Source organism: Microtus oregoni, unplaced genomic scaffold (assembly GCF_018167655.1).
Source record: "Microtus oregoni isolate MIOR12 unplaced genomic scaffold, Mior012 000002F_ref0000024, whole genome shotgun sequence".
NCBI classification, from domain to species: Eukaryota; Metazoa; Chordata; class Mammalia; order Rodentia; family Cricetidae; genus Microtus; species Microtus oregoni.
This window is the reverse complement of record NW_024543061.1, coordinates 60,175,748-60,193,280: the sequence shown is the minus strand read 5'-3', so window position 1 is coordinate 60,193,280 and position 17,533 is coordinate 60,175,748. Positions and strand designations below refer to the sequence as shown.

At 42.1% G+C, this 17,533-nt stretch overlaps 2 protein-coding genes across 12 annotated transcripts in view; one reads left to right on the top strand and one right to left on the bottom strand.

Moving 5' to 3' along the window:
* Positions 1 to 6,070, bottom strand: part of Dcp1b (decapping mRNA 1B) — a 42,751-nt gene extending 36,681 nt beyond the window's left edge. For 4 of the 5 annotated variants that reach the window (XM_041642646.1, XM_041642653.1, XM_041642663.1 and 1 more), the window contains exons 1-2: positions 5,921 to 6,070; positions 1,346 to 1,386 (exon numbers count right to left, since the gene is read on the bottom strand). In XM_041642646.1, coding sequence (XP_041498580.1) covers positions 1,346 to 1,386; positions 5,921 to 6,070 — 191 coding nt within the window. The remainder of the gene's footprint in view (positions 1 to 1,345; positions 1,387 to 5,920) is intronic. The other variant, XM_041642680.1, reaches the window with a different exon arrangement.
* Cacna1c (calcium voltage-gated channel subunit alpha1 C) overlaps positions 1 to 17,533 on the top strand; it is a 665,087-nt gene that overhangs the window by 16,146 nt on the left and 631,408 nt on the right. The window lies entirely within an intron of this gene.

Genomic DNA, 17,533 nt, shown 5'->3' with positions numbered 1-17,533 from the left:
GTCCATGAACTTTCACTTCGACTTCTGTTATTCTGGTCCCAGCTTTTTCTCCTATCTACTTCACGGCAGTCACCCTCTAATATCCTGCCCAACTCCAGTTTCTTTCATAACAAGTGCCTCCTTATGATCCAACACACTGTCTCTCCATGCGTTTTCTCACAGCTTATTAAGCATCCTCATGTTCATAAGCCTTCAGTTACTCCCTACTGCTAGAAAAATAAACTTCAGAATCCTTAGTCTACCATTCTACCCAACTGCATCACTTATGCTAATATAAACCATCTACACCAGATTCAATCCCTACTGTCCCTTTAAACAGGAGGCTGTATCCCTACTTTTGCCTTTCTTTCTGTTGGGACTTCCTGTCCTGAAGTCCAACCCAAGCTCTGCCATTCTACAATGTCTCCCACAACCACAGGAGTTCTGGGCAGCTTTTACAGCAACCAGTACTAGGGACGGTATATCCTGTATTGTGGTCATCTTAAACTTGAACATGGGTATATGTACTTGTCCTCTTATTTCTCCAGGAAAATTGTTCCTTCAATTGGGGCTTGGACTACCAGTTTTGTATTTTATCTATGAACTCCCCTAGGTGACAGAATCCAAGATATTTATGTGGATATTCGCATTAACAATAAATCTTCATGTAGTCATTAAGACAATATATATACCGTGTGTCTGTGTGCATGTGTGATATTAATAATATGTGATAAAAAGAAATTACTAAAAGCATCAACTTATTAAATTAATCCGGACACATTATTAACTAGACAATGGAAGACTGAGAAACAGATTCAACCCCGGGGCATGCTTTTTTAAGCAGTAAAGGGTGAGAGAAGGTGAGCCACAAGTCCTTCCCAACCACTGCCTAATTTAGCTAACAGCGTACCTCTAATCTCTTGGCAGTGCACAGTGTTCGCAAGCTGTGTGCAATTCATTGCAATCAGATGATGAATATGTACTGCTAGAACAAATATTAAGATTTAAGTTGGAATTCTATCCTGAAACCAGTACCATCAGAATGTCCCAGGTCACATTCTGTGTTATTTAGTCTTCTTGCCAGCTAGTAATTCTGGATGGATTTGGTTGTGGTACTTCTTTAAAATAAAACTGCCCTTCAAGACGTGACAAAACTAAGCTAAAATATTATTTCAAAAATTGTTTTTCTAAGCCGGGCGGTGGTGGCGCACGCCTTTAATCCCAGCACTCGGGAGGCAGAGGCAGGCGGATCTCTGGCAGTTCGAGGCCAGCCTGGTCTACCAGAGCTAGTTCCAGGACAGGCACCAAAGCTACAGAGAAACCCTGTCTCGAAAAAAAAAAAATGTTTTTCTAAAATCACTCTTACCTTGTATAAACAAATAAGGTTCCTTCCACATCAGTCTTCTCCTAAAAATAAAGCAAACACATACCATATGTATGTTCTCTTCATTCTATGGCAGAAAACATGAACTTCTTACAGAATACTAGGGGACGGCACACAATTTCAAGTAGGCGAAGTGGGCAGTATGGAACAGAGGGGCTACCAGGAGGGGGAAGACATAGACTTTGATGTTACCAGAGGATGCTGAATGAGCAGTACTTGGTCACTATTCTCTTTCCCAAACACACTATGAGTGGCCCACCTGGCTGGAGCCGAGAACGTGCGCTCCAGACATTATCAGAAAGAGGAGATGGTAAGGGCGCAGCCTTCTCTGCCATCCACCCAACTGCATGCGCGCAAGCTGTCAAATTAACTGTTACCTGCACCTCATTACCCTCCACCTTATCTTGTGTTCACCACCATATCCTGTCACTAGGAGAACAGACGATCTGTCAATAACTGCTCTGACTGCTAGACAGACAAGGCGTATGCTCCAGTCTTCAGCTGAACAAACACCTTCTTGGCACGAAATACTGCAGAGTTACTTTGGCCAAAGGCTTGAAATAACATTACCCAGAAATATTACCAAGTTAGGACTCAAGAACTGCCGGAGGAAATCTGGGGGAGGTGGTCAAGCTATAGGGAGAGTCTGAGTTCTTTGGCGTCCCTTCCACTTCTCCAAGCCAGGAGGGATCCAGTTCTTCACCACAACACACACGCAGTTCTTCTGCTTAACTACTAATCAGATTATTGTAACTCAGAATTTAACGCATGCTTTTGGTGTTTATATCGTTTAAGTTCAGCATCCTATTATCCTATTTAAGGCCCCAGTATTTTACAATACTCATTATCCAAATTATTTAAAACTAAGTACTCTACAATTCAGATCCAAGATATATACTTTAAGAAAAAGATGTAACATTAAAATAGTTCCTTTTTTAAAGATACAGAATTGAAAGCATGATCTTTTCAAGTAATCTACTTGATTACAGCTGTTTCCTCAGGGACTTAGGGCAGGGGTTTTGAAGAGTGGTCTCCAGGTGAGAAGCACCATGGTCACTTGGGAGTCTGATAGAAATGCACATTCTTAGCCCCTGAGCAAACCCATTCAGAGCTGAACTGACAGAGGCGGCAAGTGTTTAGGCAATATACAACCCCTTTAAAAGGAAACCCTAACAGTGAATGGTCCTATGAGCGACCCTCACGGGAACTGAAGCAGAGGCAGGTGTAAGGAAGCCTGTGCACAGTCTGCAGCCTGTGACTTGGGCCAGCTTTGGAATGCAGATCAGCTCTCTCACACAATCAGCACACATAAGCTAATTGCTTCCGACTGATTTCTTTTTTGCTTGCAACAAAAATTCTCTTTACTTCAAAAACAAAAATCTTTAATGCCTTATTTTAGTTTAGAATAATCCAAAATCAGGATTGTAACTCTAACTCACAAAAACAATCCTCAAACTTGAGTCTTGTTTGGAATGGCTCATGGGAAGGAATTATACAGCTCAGTAATTACAACTTCAGCCTGGGTGAGGTTTCTGCCAGATCACACCGGGACAATTCATTTACTTTTCTGTCTCATCTTCTCCACTGAAAAGGTAACTGACTCATGCAACTCAAACCTTTCAAGGAAAAAAAAATTGCAAGAACTCTTACTTGGAGCTTTGGAATGTATTTTGCTGATTTTGAAGGGCAGCTTTTTTTTTTTTTGTCCTTTCTGTACAAAGCAATGAATTTAGGGTGTGGCAATAGGTAGAACAGGATTTTACTAGCTTTCCTCAAATCCTCCTAGTAAGGCAGACTTAAAAGTTGTAAGTTCATAGTTCTTGAGTATTATACCCTAAACTCTGAAAATAATGGTACCACACACACACACACAACACACACACGAAGTTCAGTGTTCAAAATAATGAAGAATATAAATAATGTTGTTTCATAAATTATTAGTAAATACATTGACACATCTGGAACAATTGAAAGCAATTTCAATTTTACTGAATATTCTAAGATAAGAAAAAGTGGGTCCACTTTATCTTCCTGAAGCTGTCTCTCGTCACTGCACATGTGGCAGCAAAGCCACCTCTGCAGCTTTGTCTCTTTCACAGCAGTCTAGGTCTCATCCAGGGTTCTGATCTGATGCGCTGCCCCTCTCAGCTCAGCCACTGTGATGCACGGGGAACTCAGGGTTGTTGGCCAGAAATAAGGGGCATTGCGATTCTAAAACACGCCTCCAGCTTCGCATGGTTTGTGGTGTGGACTTAGCCACACCAATGCCTGCTCACTGCAGGACATCTGGCAACACCTCTGCTTCTACTCTGCAGAAGTCACCAACATCCTCATCCTCAAAATTTCCTGATATTGTCAAATGTCACTGATGTGTGTGTAGGGAGGGTGGGAGCGGGTGGGGGGGCTGGGGATCAAATCTAGCTGAGAACTGACTGCAAAGAAAGACACATAGGGTATTTCGGGGAAAGAGTCTTTCCTGGCAAAAAGGAGTAAATTTAGTTCTAAAATTCCTATTCTTGTCATGGGAAAACTCTTCTTAATCTTTTGTGCACCTATGTGTGTGCCCTGGGGATTAAAGCAGACCTGTGCACATGCTATGCGCGCTAGGCACATGCGCTATCGCTCTATCTGCAGTCCCTTGGCCTTCCTTACAGGAACTCATCCTCTGCACCCTTCAGGCCTCATTCCAACACCTGATGCTGAGTTCCAGTGTAATAAGGGCACCTCTGCTCATGCCCACCCTGCCTTCTTGCAATACTTTCTCTTCCATTCTGAAGAATATTCTTATACTTCTGATTAAGTTTACATTCGAAAGGCTCCTGTCAGCAGATCTGAGTGACAGCACAGGGGGACAGCAGTGACAATGTGATTGACAGACCCCCCCCCCCCCCACTGCTCTGCTGTTGAACTAGGTCTCTCTCCTTTGCCAGGCAACCACAGCCTAGAAGATTAGTACTTTGAAAGAATGACCTTTTACTGAATGAATTATGCCCTGTCTAGAGAAAACAAAACTCCTGTAAATAATGCATCGTGACACCTTCAATGCAGCATTTGTTGCTGGGTGTCACTGGGGATCTGGTAAGACTCTGTAAAGCTTTGAAAAGGTCTCTGTCACACAGGACTGGGAAGAGGCTTTAGGAAGCCTGCTCCCCAAGGGAGGATGCTCCACTGTGCCTTTCAATAGCTTCTGGTCTTCTGGACTGAGCCCCGTGCTGAGTCAACTTACACCGTGAACTTTTATTGGGTCCTACACTACTACAAGAATTACTTCCAAATAACCACATTATGTGGTCCTGGAGGAGTAGTTCTCAACCAGGGGATGGCGACCCCAAACAAACATCTATTTCCAAAAATATAACCGTACCAACATTACAGTTACAAAACAGCAGCAACAAAATGCTATGGTTGGGGTTCACCACAACATGGGGAACTGTACTAAGGGGCTCAGCACTGGGAAAGTTCAGAACCACTGCTCTAGAGGAAAGTAAAGGATCTTCACATAAATACACATGTTTCATCACATAAAGACCCAAGTGGTAATTTCCTCTGGTGACCATGAAAAACAGCCTCAGTTAATCGAGCCAGGAATATTCGGAACCCTGAACATTAGAACTCTGCACATTTCCCCTTCGGATTTGGCTACTAGGAGAAAAGACATAAATTCTCTGCAACTATCCTGATCCTCCTGACCTTTTTTTCAGGAGTGCCGGGGACGGAACCAAGTGCCTGACCCAAGCTCCATCTCCATGGCCGCATTCATTGTCTTTTTGTGTTCATGGTTTCCGGGTAGTTGCTATTACAGCCTACCCAATGCTGACTTTGCTCAATAACCAAAGTTTTCCTTGTATAGATTTGCTTGGTGAACAAAGCAAAAAAAAAAAATCATTTGAAATCCTTGCAAGCTGTTCTTCATACCCCATTGAACTGTGTGAAAACCGATGGTTATAGAAAGGTGAATAATATTTGGTACAAAAGTCAAATGAGAGGGGGAAATGACACCTTTATATTCAAAGGTATGGCTTATAAATTATTTGACTCAATAATACCTAAGCCAGAACTAATTTGTCTCCTGTTTCAATTCCACTCTAGTTGTGAAGGAAACTAAACTTCATTCGGTTGCTGTAGGATGGGGTTCGGTCTTGGGAAATGCACCGAACGGTTAGGCTCCCAACCATGGAGTCCTACATCAAAGTCTGGAGCGTCCCATACATTCCCACTTCCTCTTTAATCCCCCCAAGCCTCTTGCTTTTTAGGTGGGTGCCTGCCCTACATTTCTGACCCTGGCTTCTCCCCATCGGCGAGGTTTGGGGCTCCGTTCTGCCCTCCGCTGCCGGAGCGCTTCTGTCTTCCGGCCTTGAGGCCTGAGCCGGGCTCGCTGCGGCGCCAGCCACACCTCCGGGATCTATCTTCCCCCTACCTGAGGGTGGGTCGCCCGGACAGCCCTCCTCCAGGATCGGGGGGGGGGGGGGGGGGGAGGGGCCTCCCGCCCATCCGAGCCCAGCATCCCCCGTCCAGTCCCCGCCCCACCGTCCGCATGTCCGCCGCGTCCGCACGCACCCACTTGTTGGCCCGATGGAAGAAAGTGTACAGAGCCACCTGGCTGGCCACATCCACGATGCGACTGATGTAGGGGTCGTGGCGCTGCAGGGCCGCCAGGCTGATATCATGCCCCTTCCCAGGGAGCCCACCGGCGGCAGTGGCCGCCATCTTCCCACCCGCCCTCTTGCCCGGCCTCCGCGAAGCCCCCTCAATCGACCGCCGAGCGAGCGACCGCAGCTGGGCGACCTTCCGCCTCTTGGGGACCCAAGCTAGGCTTCGCCAATCGACGGCCGGCCCTCTCGCGGAGGATCGTCGCCTTGGCAACGAGAAGCCCAGGCCTGCTTTCTGAAGCCGGTTTTTTCCGCTATTTCTTCCTATGGGAGCCTTTGAGCAGCGTACATTTCCTACTCGGCTGTGGCCCACGCCTTGGCTTAGCTCTTCGTTGACTCTTCCCTACAAAACCCAATCAAAGACAATAACTCCAAAAAGAACAACTCTGGAGATTCTTAAAGGGTGCGTCCCCAAATCCCTGAGGGATTTCTTGAGACTCTCAGAGGCCTGCAATGTTAGGATTGTCCACGGCAATGCTGAGACCTGTGATGTGTGCACCGACACTGACCTAACGCAGGCCCCAAACTCTACCTCCAGTCCGTGTATTTTTGCTGCTGTGCGTTCACTGGAAAAACGACAAGCAGCTGAAGCCAGGTGTCACTTGAGAAAACTAATAATTCGGTTGAAATTAAATCCCTGGGTATGCTTTTTAGAATAATTTTGGGGGAAAAAAATAGAAAGTGTGGATAAAACAGCCGTCGCACTCCATATTTGCCTCTAGGAAAAATGTTCTGTGCTTGAGTTGGTCTGAATTTGTGGTTATACTGTTCGCTTTTGTTGATTTGGCGGGGAGGCTGGTTTCTTGAGGCAGAGTCTAACTATGTAGTCATGGAGGGCTCTAACCTACCCCACTCCTGCCTTGGGGTCTCCAGTACTAGGATTAACTGGGGTGTGCCACCACTTAGCCCAAGGTTTTTATTTTTACGTTAGTTTAGCATGAGAGAAAGATGGGTACAGTATGGTTATTCAGATAGATACTGGACAGGCTTTTTCTTTTTTTTTTTTTTTTTAAAAATCTATTTTATTTTTTTAAAATAGGGTTTCTCCAAGTAGCCCTGGCTGTCCTGGAACTCACTCTGTAGACCAATCTGGCCTTAAACTCAGAGACCTTCCCTGCTTCTGCCTCCCGAGTGCTGGGATTAAAAAAGCACGTGCCTCTAACTCCTACCTGGCTCTGGACCGACTTTTTCAAAACTAAGATTTACTTGTCACTTCCAAGAAAACAGGGATATTTGTTGTTGCCAGTGTAACTCTTGAGATTAATTTTAAGAAATGGGCCAAGTCCTTGACAGTGTCTCAATACTTAAATCTTTTCTGATGAGATCAGTGGTGATATTAATGAGTGCACTTAAAAAAATTACTGTCTAATGGAAACTGTCGACATCTAAAAGATATTTCTCTCTCAGTTCAGTGACTCAGTGTTTTTCAGATAATAAAATGGTGTCACAAAATCGTGTGTAGATAAGAGATCCACTCAAGGTCAAGGTGGACCAGTAGACATCAGTGAGTTACAGAATATGAAGTTGATGGATAGGATTCCAGATAGCCTTCAAGAAACGACAATTTCCAAATTTTTGATATATCATTGTGGTGGTTTGAAAGAAAATGCCCCCCTCAAAGGGAGTGGCACTATTAGAAGGTGTGACTTTGTAGGAGTAGGTGTGGCTTTGTTGGAGAAAGTGTGTCACTGTGGAGGCAGGCTGTGAGGTCTCATACATGCCCAAGATACTGCCCAGTATCTCAGTTCACTTCCTGTTGTCTTTGATCAAAATGTAAGTAAGGACTCTGAGGCTCCAGCACCACCTCTGTCTGCGTTTTGCCTACTTCCTGCCCTGATGATGATGGACTAAAGCTCTTAACTGTAACCAAGCCACCACAATAAATGCATTCCTTAATAAGAGTTGTCTGGGCCATGGTGTCTCTTCACAGCAATAGAAACCCTAGCTACGATAATCATTAAAGACTATCCATGCTTACCTGGAAACGGCATTAAAGATGTCCCTGAGGCTGGCCAGGGCTTGTTCATATATATGAAAGGAGATATATATGGCAGCAAATTGTAGGTCGAAACAAATACAATCTCATTGTCTACTAAGCCAGACAGGAAAGATATTTTTTAAAATGTATACTATTGTACTCACTTCATTATGAGACCATAATTATTTTTCATCAATCATATCTATGTTTAATAGCTTTATGTTTGTTTTCACTGAGACGGGCTTATGTAGCCAATGCTAATCTAATACTCACTATATAGCCAAGTGATCTTGCACTTCTGATCCTCCCGTCTCCATCCTGCAACCTCTCCCTGCTTACTCTTTTTCATTTACCTGAGTTCGTGTGGTCATGCACATGTATTTATATGTGTGTGCAGGTACATATGAATGTGTCGGGAAGGCAAAAGTTGACATTGGGTACCTTCCTTGATTGTCTGCCATCTTGTCTTTTGAGATGGGCTCTCTCTCTGAACTAGAGCCCTAATTTTTTTTTTTTACTTTAAAGCAATGCCTTTAATACAAGTGCTTGGGATACAGAGAAAAATGAAGGTATGGCCTAACAGTTAAGAGCACATTTGCTTTTTAGAGGACCCAGATTTGATACCAAGCATCCACATTTGAAAGCTCACAACAGTCTGTATCTCCAATCGGATGGGATCTCGAACCCATTTGTGGCCTCCAAGCACCAGGTGTGCAGTGAACATGCATACATGCAGGCAAAACACAAATATCTACAAACTAAAAAGAACTCTTTAAAATAATATTGTCTGTATATGTGCATGATGTGTGTGTGTTGTATATGTGTGCTTGTGTGTGCGTGCGTGTGTGTGCGTGTGTGTGCATGGCCTGCATGTATAGATCAGAGGACGACCTCAGTGGCAATCCTTGTCTCCTACCTTGCTCACCACTGTATACTTCAGGCTAGCTTGCCCACAAACCACGAGGGATTTTTCTGCCTCTGCTTCCCAACTCACCATCAGAGTGCTGGGATTGCAGAGAGGATCTTCTACATCTGACTTCGTAGGGGCTCTGGGGTTCTGAACCAAGGGCCTTCAAGTTGTGTGAAAAATGCTCTTTCCACTGAGCCAACTCACTAACCCATTCTACTTTTATTATAAATGAATGAATTCTTTGTAGTTATCAGCTTTAATTACAGAACAATGACATAACTCTCATAAATGAAAGCTCTTTGAGAGTATCCTTAATAATTTATAAAGTATAAAGCCTTGAGACTAAAAGCTTGAGAACCATTTGCTTTACATTAAGAAACCCTAAAGCCACACTTATGAATTCTGGCCTAATTGGCAGAAGTAGGAGCATAAGTGGCCTCTCAAAGCAATAAATGACAATATAATTTTTATAGTTAAAATTTTCTTTTTATTGACGTTCTTGGTTAAACTCCATTTTGAATTGTCAGTCCTATCAAATATAAGTTCAGCCTCCCAGTGCAGGAGAGTACAGTAAACCTTCCAGAAGTTTTAAAACTGGGCCTGAGGCTCATTGGCAGACTGACCCAGACAGATGTTTTTATAACAGTGTAATGGTTAGTGTAAATTGTCAACTTGTCAGGCTCTGGAATCGCCCAAGAGAGACACTTCTGAGTACACTTGTGCAGTGTTACCCAGGTCAGTTTCTGGGCATGCTTGTGGGGAATTATCTTGAAGAGGTCCGTGGGCATGAGAAGAGTGGCGGTCAGGTGGCACCATTCCCTGAGCTGAGATCCTGAGCTATAGAAGATGGAGGAGACGAGCCAGACCTTCATTTCTCTCTGTTCCCTGATTTACGTGAGTTGTGACTAACTGACTGCTCCAGACTCTTGGCACCATGATCTCTCCACCACTTGTCCTGGAACAGTGAGGTGAAATAAACCCAATTCCCCGTGAGTTCCTTTTGTCACAGTCACAGGAAAGGAAGTCAGGATGAGTGGCATCTGATATTTAGATAAAAAAAAATCCATGAAATAATATCGTATTAGTCAAGTTTCTTTAGATGGAGAGAGTGGGTAAGATAGGATGAGACCGTGTGTGTGTGTGTGTGTGTGTGTGTGTGTGTGTGCACATGTATGTGATTTATAAAGTCAGCTTACATGAAAACAGTAATAGAAGTTGTTTAAAACTTGGAAGGTAGAGAACCTGGTAGTTGCTCAGTGCATGAAGCCCAGTGTCTTGTGAGTCTCAATATGGCATGCAAACAGAGACTGCTCATTGGTTTCCCAACCACCCAGACCCAAATAATCACAGAGAAACTATATTAATTATAACACTGGTTGGCCAATAGCTTCAGCATATTCGTAGTTAGCTTTTACATCTTTTTTTCCTTTTTTAAAAATTGTTTTTATCGAGCTATATATTTTTCTCCACTCACCTTCTTTTCTCTCCTCTCCCCTTCTACCCTCTCCCATAATCCCAGTTTAGTCAGGAGATCTTGTCTTTTTCTACTTCCCATGTAGATTAGATTCATGTATGTCTCTCTTAGGGTTCTCATTGTTGTCTAAGTTCTCTGGGATTGTGAACTGTAGGCTGGTTTTTCTTTGCTTTATGTGTAAAAGCCACTTATGAGTGAGTACATATGATAATTGTCTTTCTGGGTATGGGTTACCTCACTCAATATGATACTTTCTAGATCTATCCGTTTGCCTGAAAATTTCAAGATGTCATTATTTTTTCTGCTGTGTAGTACTCCATGTGTAAATGTACCACATTTTCCTTATCCATTCTTCAGCTGAGAGGCATTTAAGTTGTTTCCAGGTTCTGGTTATGACAATGCTGCTATGAACATAGTTGAGCACCTGTGGTACGATTGTAGCTCTTACATCTTAAATTAACCCATTTATATTAATCTGTGTATCACCATGAGGCTGTGACCTGCTGGTCACAGTGGCATCTTTCTCCTTTGGCTTCTACATGGCATCTCCCTGACACTGCCTTCTTTCTCCCACCATTCAGTTTAGTTTTCACTAAAACTATTATTCTGCCCTGAGTTATAGTTACAATATCCATTTATATTTGGCAAATTAAGAAAAATATCATTTATCCTTTTTCTCTTTTGGTTTTTTAAGACAGAGTTTCTCTGTAGCTCTGGAATATGTCCTGGAACTAGCTCTTATAGGCCAGGCTGGTCGAGAACACACAGAGATCTGCCTGCCTCTGCCTCCCAAGTGCTGGGATTAAAGGCGTGTGCCACCACCACCTGGCCCATCAATCCTATCTTGGTGTTTAAATGTATGTGAATCTAAAGTTTTATATCTAATTTATCTTTTATCATAATTAAGGAAAACTATAACTATCTGTCTTCAACTCCATTAAAGACCTCAGAAGAATATAATATTACCTCAGTAAACAGGAAGTATGTTGTAAGCAACTTCCAAAACTTTAGAATTGACAGAGACATCTTGCTACCTAGAAAGTCACCCAAAGTTCTTTTGTAATATTGGGGCATCTGTATTCAGCCTTCAGGTCTATAGTCTCTGGCAGACTTTTCCATGAATCAGGAAATCTGAAAGACTGTTTTGCCTGTATTGGCAGTTTGTCAGTCACTTTCATCTATTTTCTGCAGAATGACTGGAAGACTCTTTCATGAAGCAGGAACCTTTAAGGACCATCTCACCTTCTTTTGGCAAGTTCAGCAGTCATTTTTTTGTGGGTCCTGCCTGTCCAATTTGTACAGCATGCCATTAAGCAGTCCAGGCAAGAGCAGTTTCTTGCCTAGATGGCTAACTTTGTCAGAGTGAAAGCAAATTTCATAATGGGTTTCTTTGATGCCCATTAACAATTCTCAAGTAATTGGTGCTGCCAGGAACAGGCATGTCTCACTGTCGAGAAAAGTCTAAGTTCTTAAAACCTTTTAAATAATAAGTCATATTCTGTAGTTATTCGAAAGGTTTGGTCTATCCATCTGAAATATATGTCTATACATTTAGAAAACCTAACATGACTACAAGTTTGACTATTAAAAATGACTATCTTTTGAGCTGCAATTTTAAATTATACATTAAATTTTTGTTTTGTTTTGTTTCTCAAGACAGGCTTCTCCGTAGCTTTGGGGCCTGTCCTGGAACTAGCTCTTGTAGACCAGGCTGACCTTAAACTCATAGCGATCTGCCTATCTCTCTCTGCCTCCAGTAGGCTGGGATTAAATTTTTTAAATGAGCTGCACAAACACAACACCTTAAACAAAAGTAGAAATATACATATACACAGAGTAACAAAATCAACCTCAAATTTGTATCAATAGACTAAGATCCATACCAATGCAAAGTATTCATCTCTATACCATATCTCCCTCTTTTTGTTTTTAGAATTTGACTGTGACCATTTATAACCAATCCTTTTAAAATGAAAATAAGCATTTATAAACAATCATTTTGAGAATTTGGACATAGTTTTCTCCAAACTGCTTCCTGCTGTTTGTTGGGAAAAGTATTTTTTAGGTTCAAACCACATTACCCTGGAAGGAATCCACAGGTTCGCATTTTGGTGGAAACAAAAGCAGAATCTCTTTTCCAAAGTAACATATTCTTAGACTCAAAGTTTGAACTCGAGATACCTTTAAAATATTCATGTTGGTTTAGTTTAGCAACCCCCAGAATCAAATGTTTCTCTGCAGTCAAAAAAATTCAAGGAAAACCCAATGATATCTGTTATCTTGACTCTCTGTGTATATTTCTTCTTTATGTGGCTTATTTTTTTATTCCTTTTGTCTATGTCTATCTGTATTCTTTTATATTACTTTTACTGTATCTTTAAAGGCTTTGTCTTATTTTTTAAAATATTAATTTCTTTTTGTAACTGTCTATAATCTTTTTCCTTTCTCTCCCAAGCCTATGTACAATTTTAAAACACACTGTGACCCAGAGGTTTAGTTTTGTCTGAATTTGTCTTTATTTAATATCTGTGATAATTTTCTGACTAGGAGCAACTTTTTAAAACAATGCTAAGTGGGCACAGCTAGGACCAACTCTGTGGTCCTGCTTGTTGGCTGTACCCCATCCAACATGGTGGTGTAACATGCCTGCTTGTTGGGGTTTCTGTCCTGCCCACTTCCCACAGCTCACAAGTCCCAAAGAAAATCACACAGAGAGTCTATATTAATAATAAACTGATTGGCCCATTAGCTCAGGTTTCTTGCTAACTCTTATAACTTATATCAACCCATTGTTCTTATCTTTGTTAACCACATGGCTCAGTACCTTTTTCAGCGGGGAAGTCACATTCTGCTTCTTCAGTGGTCTGGGCAGGACTGCAGAAAGAGCTTCCTTCTTCCCAGAATACTCCTGTTCTCATCACCTCTCCTCTACTTCCTGTTTGGTTGACCCGCCTATACTTCCTGCCTGGCCAATCAGCATTTATTTAAAACATGATTGACAGAATACAGACAATTCTTCTGCACTACTTCCCCCTCTTTTTTTTTTAAACAACCGAAAAGCATGTGGTCAGCTTTTTATCAACATTATCTAAGTGTTTCTTGGCAGGACCTCCTAAAAGAGCCTGCAAGGCTTTACAGCTAAAGCTGAGTCAGGAAGCCTCTCTTAGATGAGATCACTTGCTTGCCTCTAGCAAGGAGAACAGACCTGAGAAATTGCTGCTACCAAGAAAACATGCTTTACTCTATTCTTTCCCAAGCTTTCTCAGGCTTTATGTGGATGTAGTTATCCACGTGGGTGCCATTCTGTAACATGAAGGCCTGCTTATTGGGGTTTTTGTCCTGCCCAGTTTCCATAGCCGGTAAGCCCCAAAGAAAATCACATAGAGATCTCCATAAGTTATAAAACCAATTGGCCCATTATCTCAGGCTTCTTATTAGGTCTTATAACTTATATTAACCCATTATTATTATCTATGTTAGCCACATGGCTCAGTACCTTTTTCAGCGGGACAGATCACATCCTGCTTCTTCAGTTGTCTGGGCAGGACTTGGGGAATGGGCTTCCTCCTTCCTAGAATTCTCCTGTTCTCATCACCCCACCTCTACTTCCTGTCTGGTTGACCCACCTATACTTCCTGCCTGGACAATTAGCGTTTATTTAAAACATGATTGACAGAATACAGACAATTCTCCCACACTATGGTGGAGGTATGTTCAACACCTCTGTGAACCATGCTCACTGCCACAGCTCCAGGGATGTAGCTAGTCTATGCTGCCATTAAGTAACTAGTAGCATACTGCTTACAAAACACATTTAAGTACAGGGCCTTCCAAAAGAGCCAGAGATTCTAGCTGCCAGCATGACCCAGGAATCCAACTCTTAAAGGAGCTACACAGTTTTTGCTGCTAATGCTGAGTTAGGAAGCCTTCTCTTAGAGGAATAATGTTTCTACTTGCTTCTAGCAAACAAAGCCCACCCAAGAAAATGCTGCTACCAAGAAGCCATGCTTAACTCTGTTCTTTTGTGTCTAGAATTCTTTCCCAAGCTCTCTCAGGTTTTATGTGGATATAGTTGCCTCACGTTGGGTACCATTTTGTAAATGGAAACTGCTCATTCATTTCCTAGCCACCAAGACCTGAATAGCCACATAGAAAGTGTATTAATTGCAACACTGTTTGACCAATAACTTAGGTATATTTCTAGCTAGCTCTTACATCTTAAGTTAACCTATTTCTATTAATCTGTGTATCATCATGAGGCTGTGGCCTACTGATGAGGTTCTGGTGGTGTCTTTCTTCTTCGGCAGCTACATGCCACCTCCCTGACTCTACCTTCTTTTTCCCAGCATTTAGTTTAGTTTTTCTCACCTAGTTCTATTCTGTCCTGCCATAGACCAAAGCAGCTTCTTTATTTACCAATGGTAATAAAACATATTGACAGCATACAGAGGGGAATCCCACATCAATGGCACCAAATACCTGGGTATCTGGACAGCTGCTGTTCTTTACTCAACAATTGTAGCATGGGAATGCAAATTCTCATATCACTACCAGCAGCAAATCAGCTCTGTGGAAACGGGGAAGGCCAGAAAGCAAAGGGCATAATCTCTCTTCTGGCAGATCCTCTTTTACCTGAGCTGGATTTAGAAGGTGCTATCCATACTTGCTGTAGATCTTTCCACATCAGTCAATCAGTTAATCAATGAAGGCAATCAGGACAGGTCTTCAGGTGAGGTTTCTTACTCAAGTGATTGTAATTTGTGACAAATTGACATTAAACCCAACCAGCACTAATATTAACTGTTATAAATAAATACATAGGTAGTTGGATAGCTGGAGATGCATGCACATATACTTTTTTCATTTAAAAATGTTGGCTGTGATTCTGTAAAGTTGATTTCATGACCCACTGAAAGAATTTGACCTATAGTTTGAGCAACAGAATGAAACCATGTTCTGTACATATAATTTGGTCCTTATGGCCTTTTATTCCTTTTCAGCAGCCATATACAGCTGACTAGACACTGTTCTAAATTAGTCCACTAACTTACTGCTGATTCCACTAAGCTTTGTGCTTCTGGTCACATATTTCTAAAAGTAAGCTTGTCACTAAAATTCCTTCCTCTTGGAGATAAACAACATGTACACCCTACCCATAAGGTCCCAATAACAGGCTGAAGTTTGATTCTGTCCAAGTTCACCTTAGAGAACCAATGAGACTTACTTACAGAACATGGGTGAGGGGTTACTGGCAGGAGCATGGGTGGCCCTGAAGTAGTAGCACTGCAAAGTTGTTATCCAGCATTGATGATGTCAGGACATCCTGATCGTCACCTACATGAAGGATTCTTATTTTATTCTTCCCCAGTCTGTATGCACAAGTCCCTTCATGAAACCCTAAGGCCATATGGCATCAGGGTAAAACTGCATATAAACGACTGAAGAATGGCCAAATGCTGGTAGATGGAGTTCCAGTAATCTACCCTGACTCTTCTACCTGGAGGGAATGCCAATAGTCCAGAGGTGTCTGTTTCTCTTGGAAGATAGCATTACACGACAAATTAATTTGTCATATGGGTAGAGTTGAGTTTGCTGGTTAACTCTGGAGCCCTTCCTCAATGCTTCTGCTCTTGTTCACTTGGGGGAGTGCACAGATTCTGTTGTGTGTTTTCCTCACTGGGGGTAGTGGGGCATTCCTTACTTTTTCCTTAGCTTTTCCTCATAATCCCCACAGACCACCTTCCTCTTAATTTTTTCAGTCTTTCCATGCTTAAGATGAGACGACGAAATCCTACTTTCCAAAGAAGAGACTGCTTTGAAAGCAATAGAGAAGTCAGGCAATGCAGGAGCCTTTAGAGCAATGGTTCTTTCCTTTCCCAATACTGAGGCCCTTCAATGCAGTTCTTCATGTTGTAGCAACCCCCAGACATAGGATTATTTTGTTGCTACCTCTTAACTGTAATTTTGCTACTGTTATGAATCATGGCGTAAGTACCTGTGTTTTCTGGTGTTCTTAGGCAACCCTGTGAAAGGGCCATTCGATCCCCCAAATAGTCACAAACCACAGGTTGAGAATCACTGCATTATCATACCAGAAATAGTCATAAAAACATCCAGGCTTTATCACCTGAGTGACCAACATGGCCACAGTCACAGCCTCCTACAGATAGCACACTGCTTGAAATTCATCCATCCCTACTCCATGACTTGTTCAGCACCATGACATTCCCAGTCCTCCCCTCACAGGGAATAAAAAGAGCATCCCACCACCCTGCTTAAAGATTCACACAGGTAAATCTCATGGAATATTTGCTTGTTGTCTTTGTCTGGTGCTGGGATTAATGAAGGCGGCACCCCATCTCTGCACAACCATCCTGTGCCTGGCAGTTTTCACCCGAGCACCTCGCACATTGCCATCTGTGTTCCTCGCCTTCTCCTTGAATGACCTTTTCCCAGAATGCTCGCTCACTGCCGATTTCTCTGTGGAACTCTCTCTGCCTTTGAAAGCTTCATGTACCCCATTGTCATTTTCCTTGTGGCACTTAACTTAGTAGGCCCTGAATTAGAGCTATTAATGGATTTATATGATATATATAATTCTAATTCTAAAAAGGTTAAGATAGAAATTACCACGATAAAAGGGAATTGTAATAGAAAGCTAAAAAACAGTTTCTGCACTTGCACAAACCTGGCCTAGAGTCTCTTTACAAATAAACAGATGGAGTAAATAGCTACTAATTTCATACAATAACATTTTATTTCATATGTGTTTATTTTTTAAGCCCTTTGTTGTCTCTGTACCACTTGGTCCAAGTCTTGTGCATAACAGAAATCTAGAAAATGCTCACTCTATTGAACAAAACCTGAATTAGCTGACTTTCTACACTAAACACCTGTTTTTAAAGAGCCCTGGATTTACAGAATATTGAAATCCAAACTGAGATAAAGGAGCACACTGCAGTGAATTCTGATCTTTTGTAGTTAAAACATGAGAGATATGGGAGAGATGAAAAGAGATGGTTTTTGTTTATATTGTTTATATTTTTTCAAATCATTTATCAAGCCTAAATATCAGAAACCACACTTGGCAAAAGAAAAACACAAATGATGTCAAGACGACTTCAGCATTGGCAGGTTGCTCAGCTCTCTGGCCCACAGA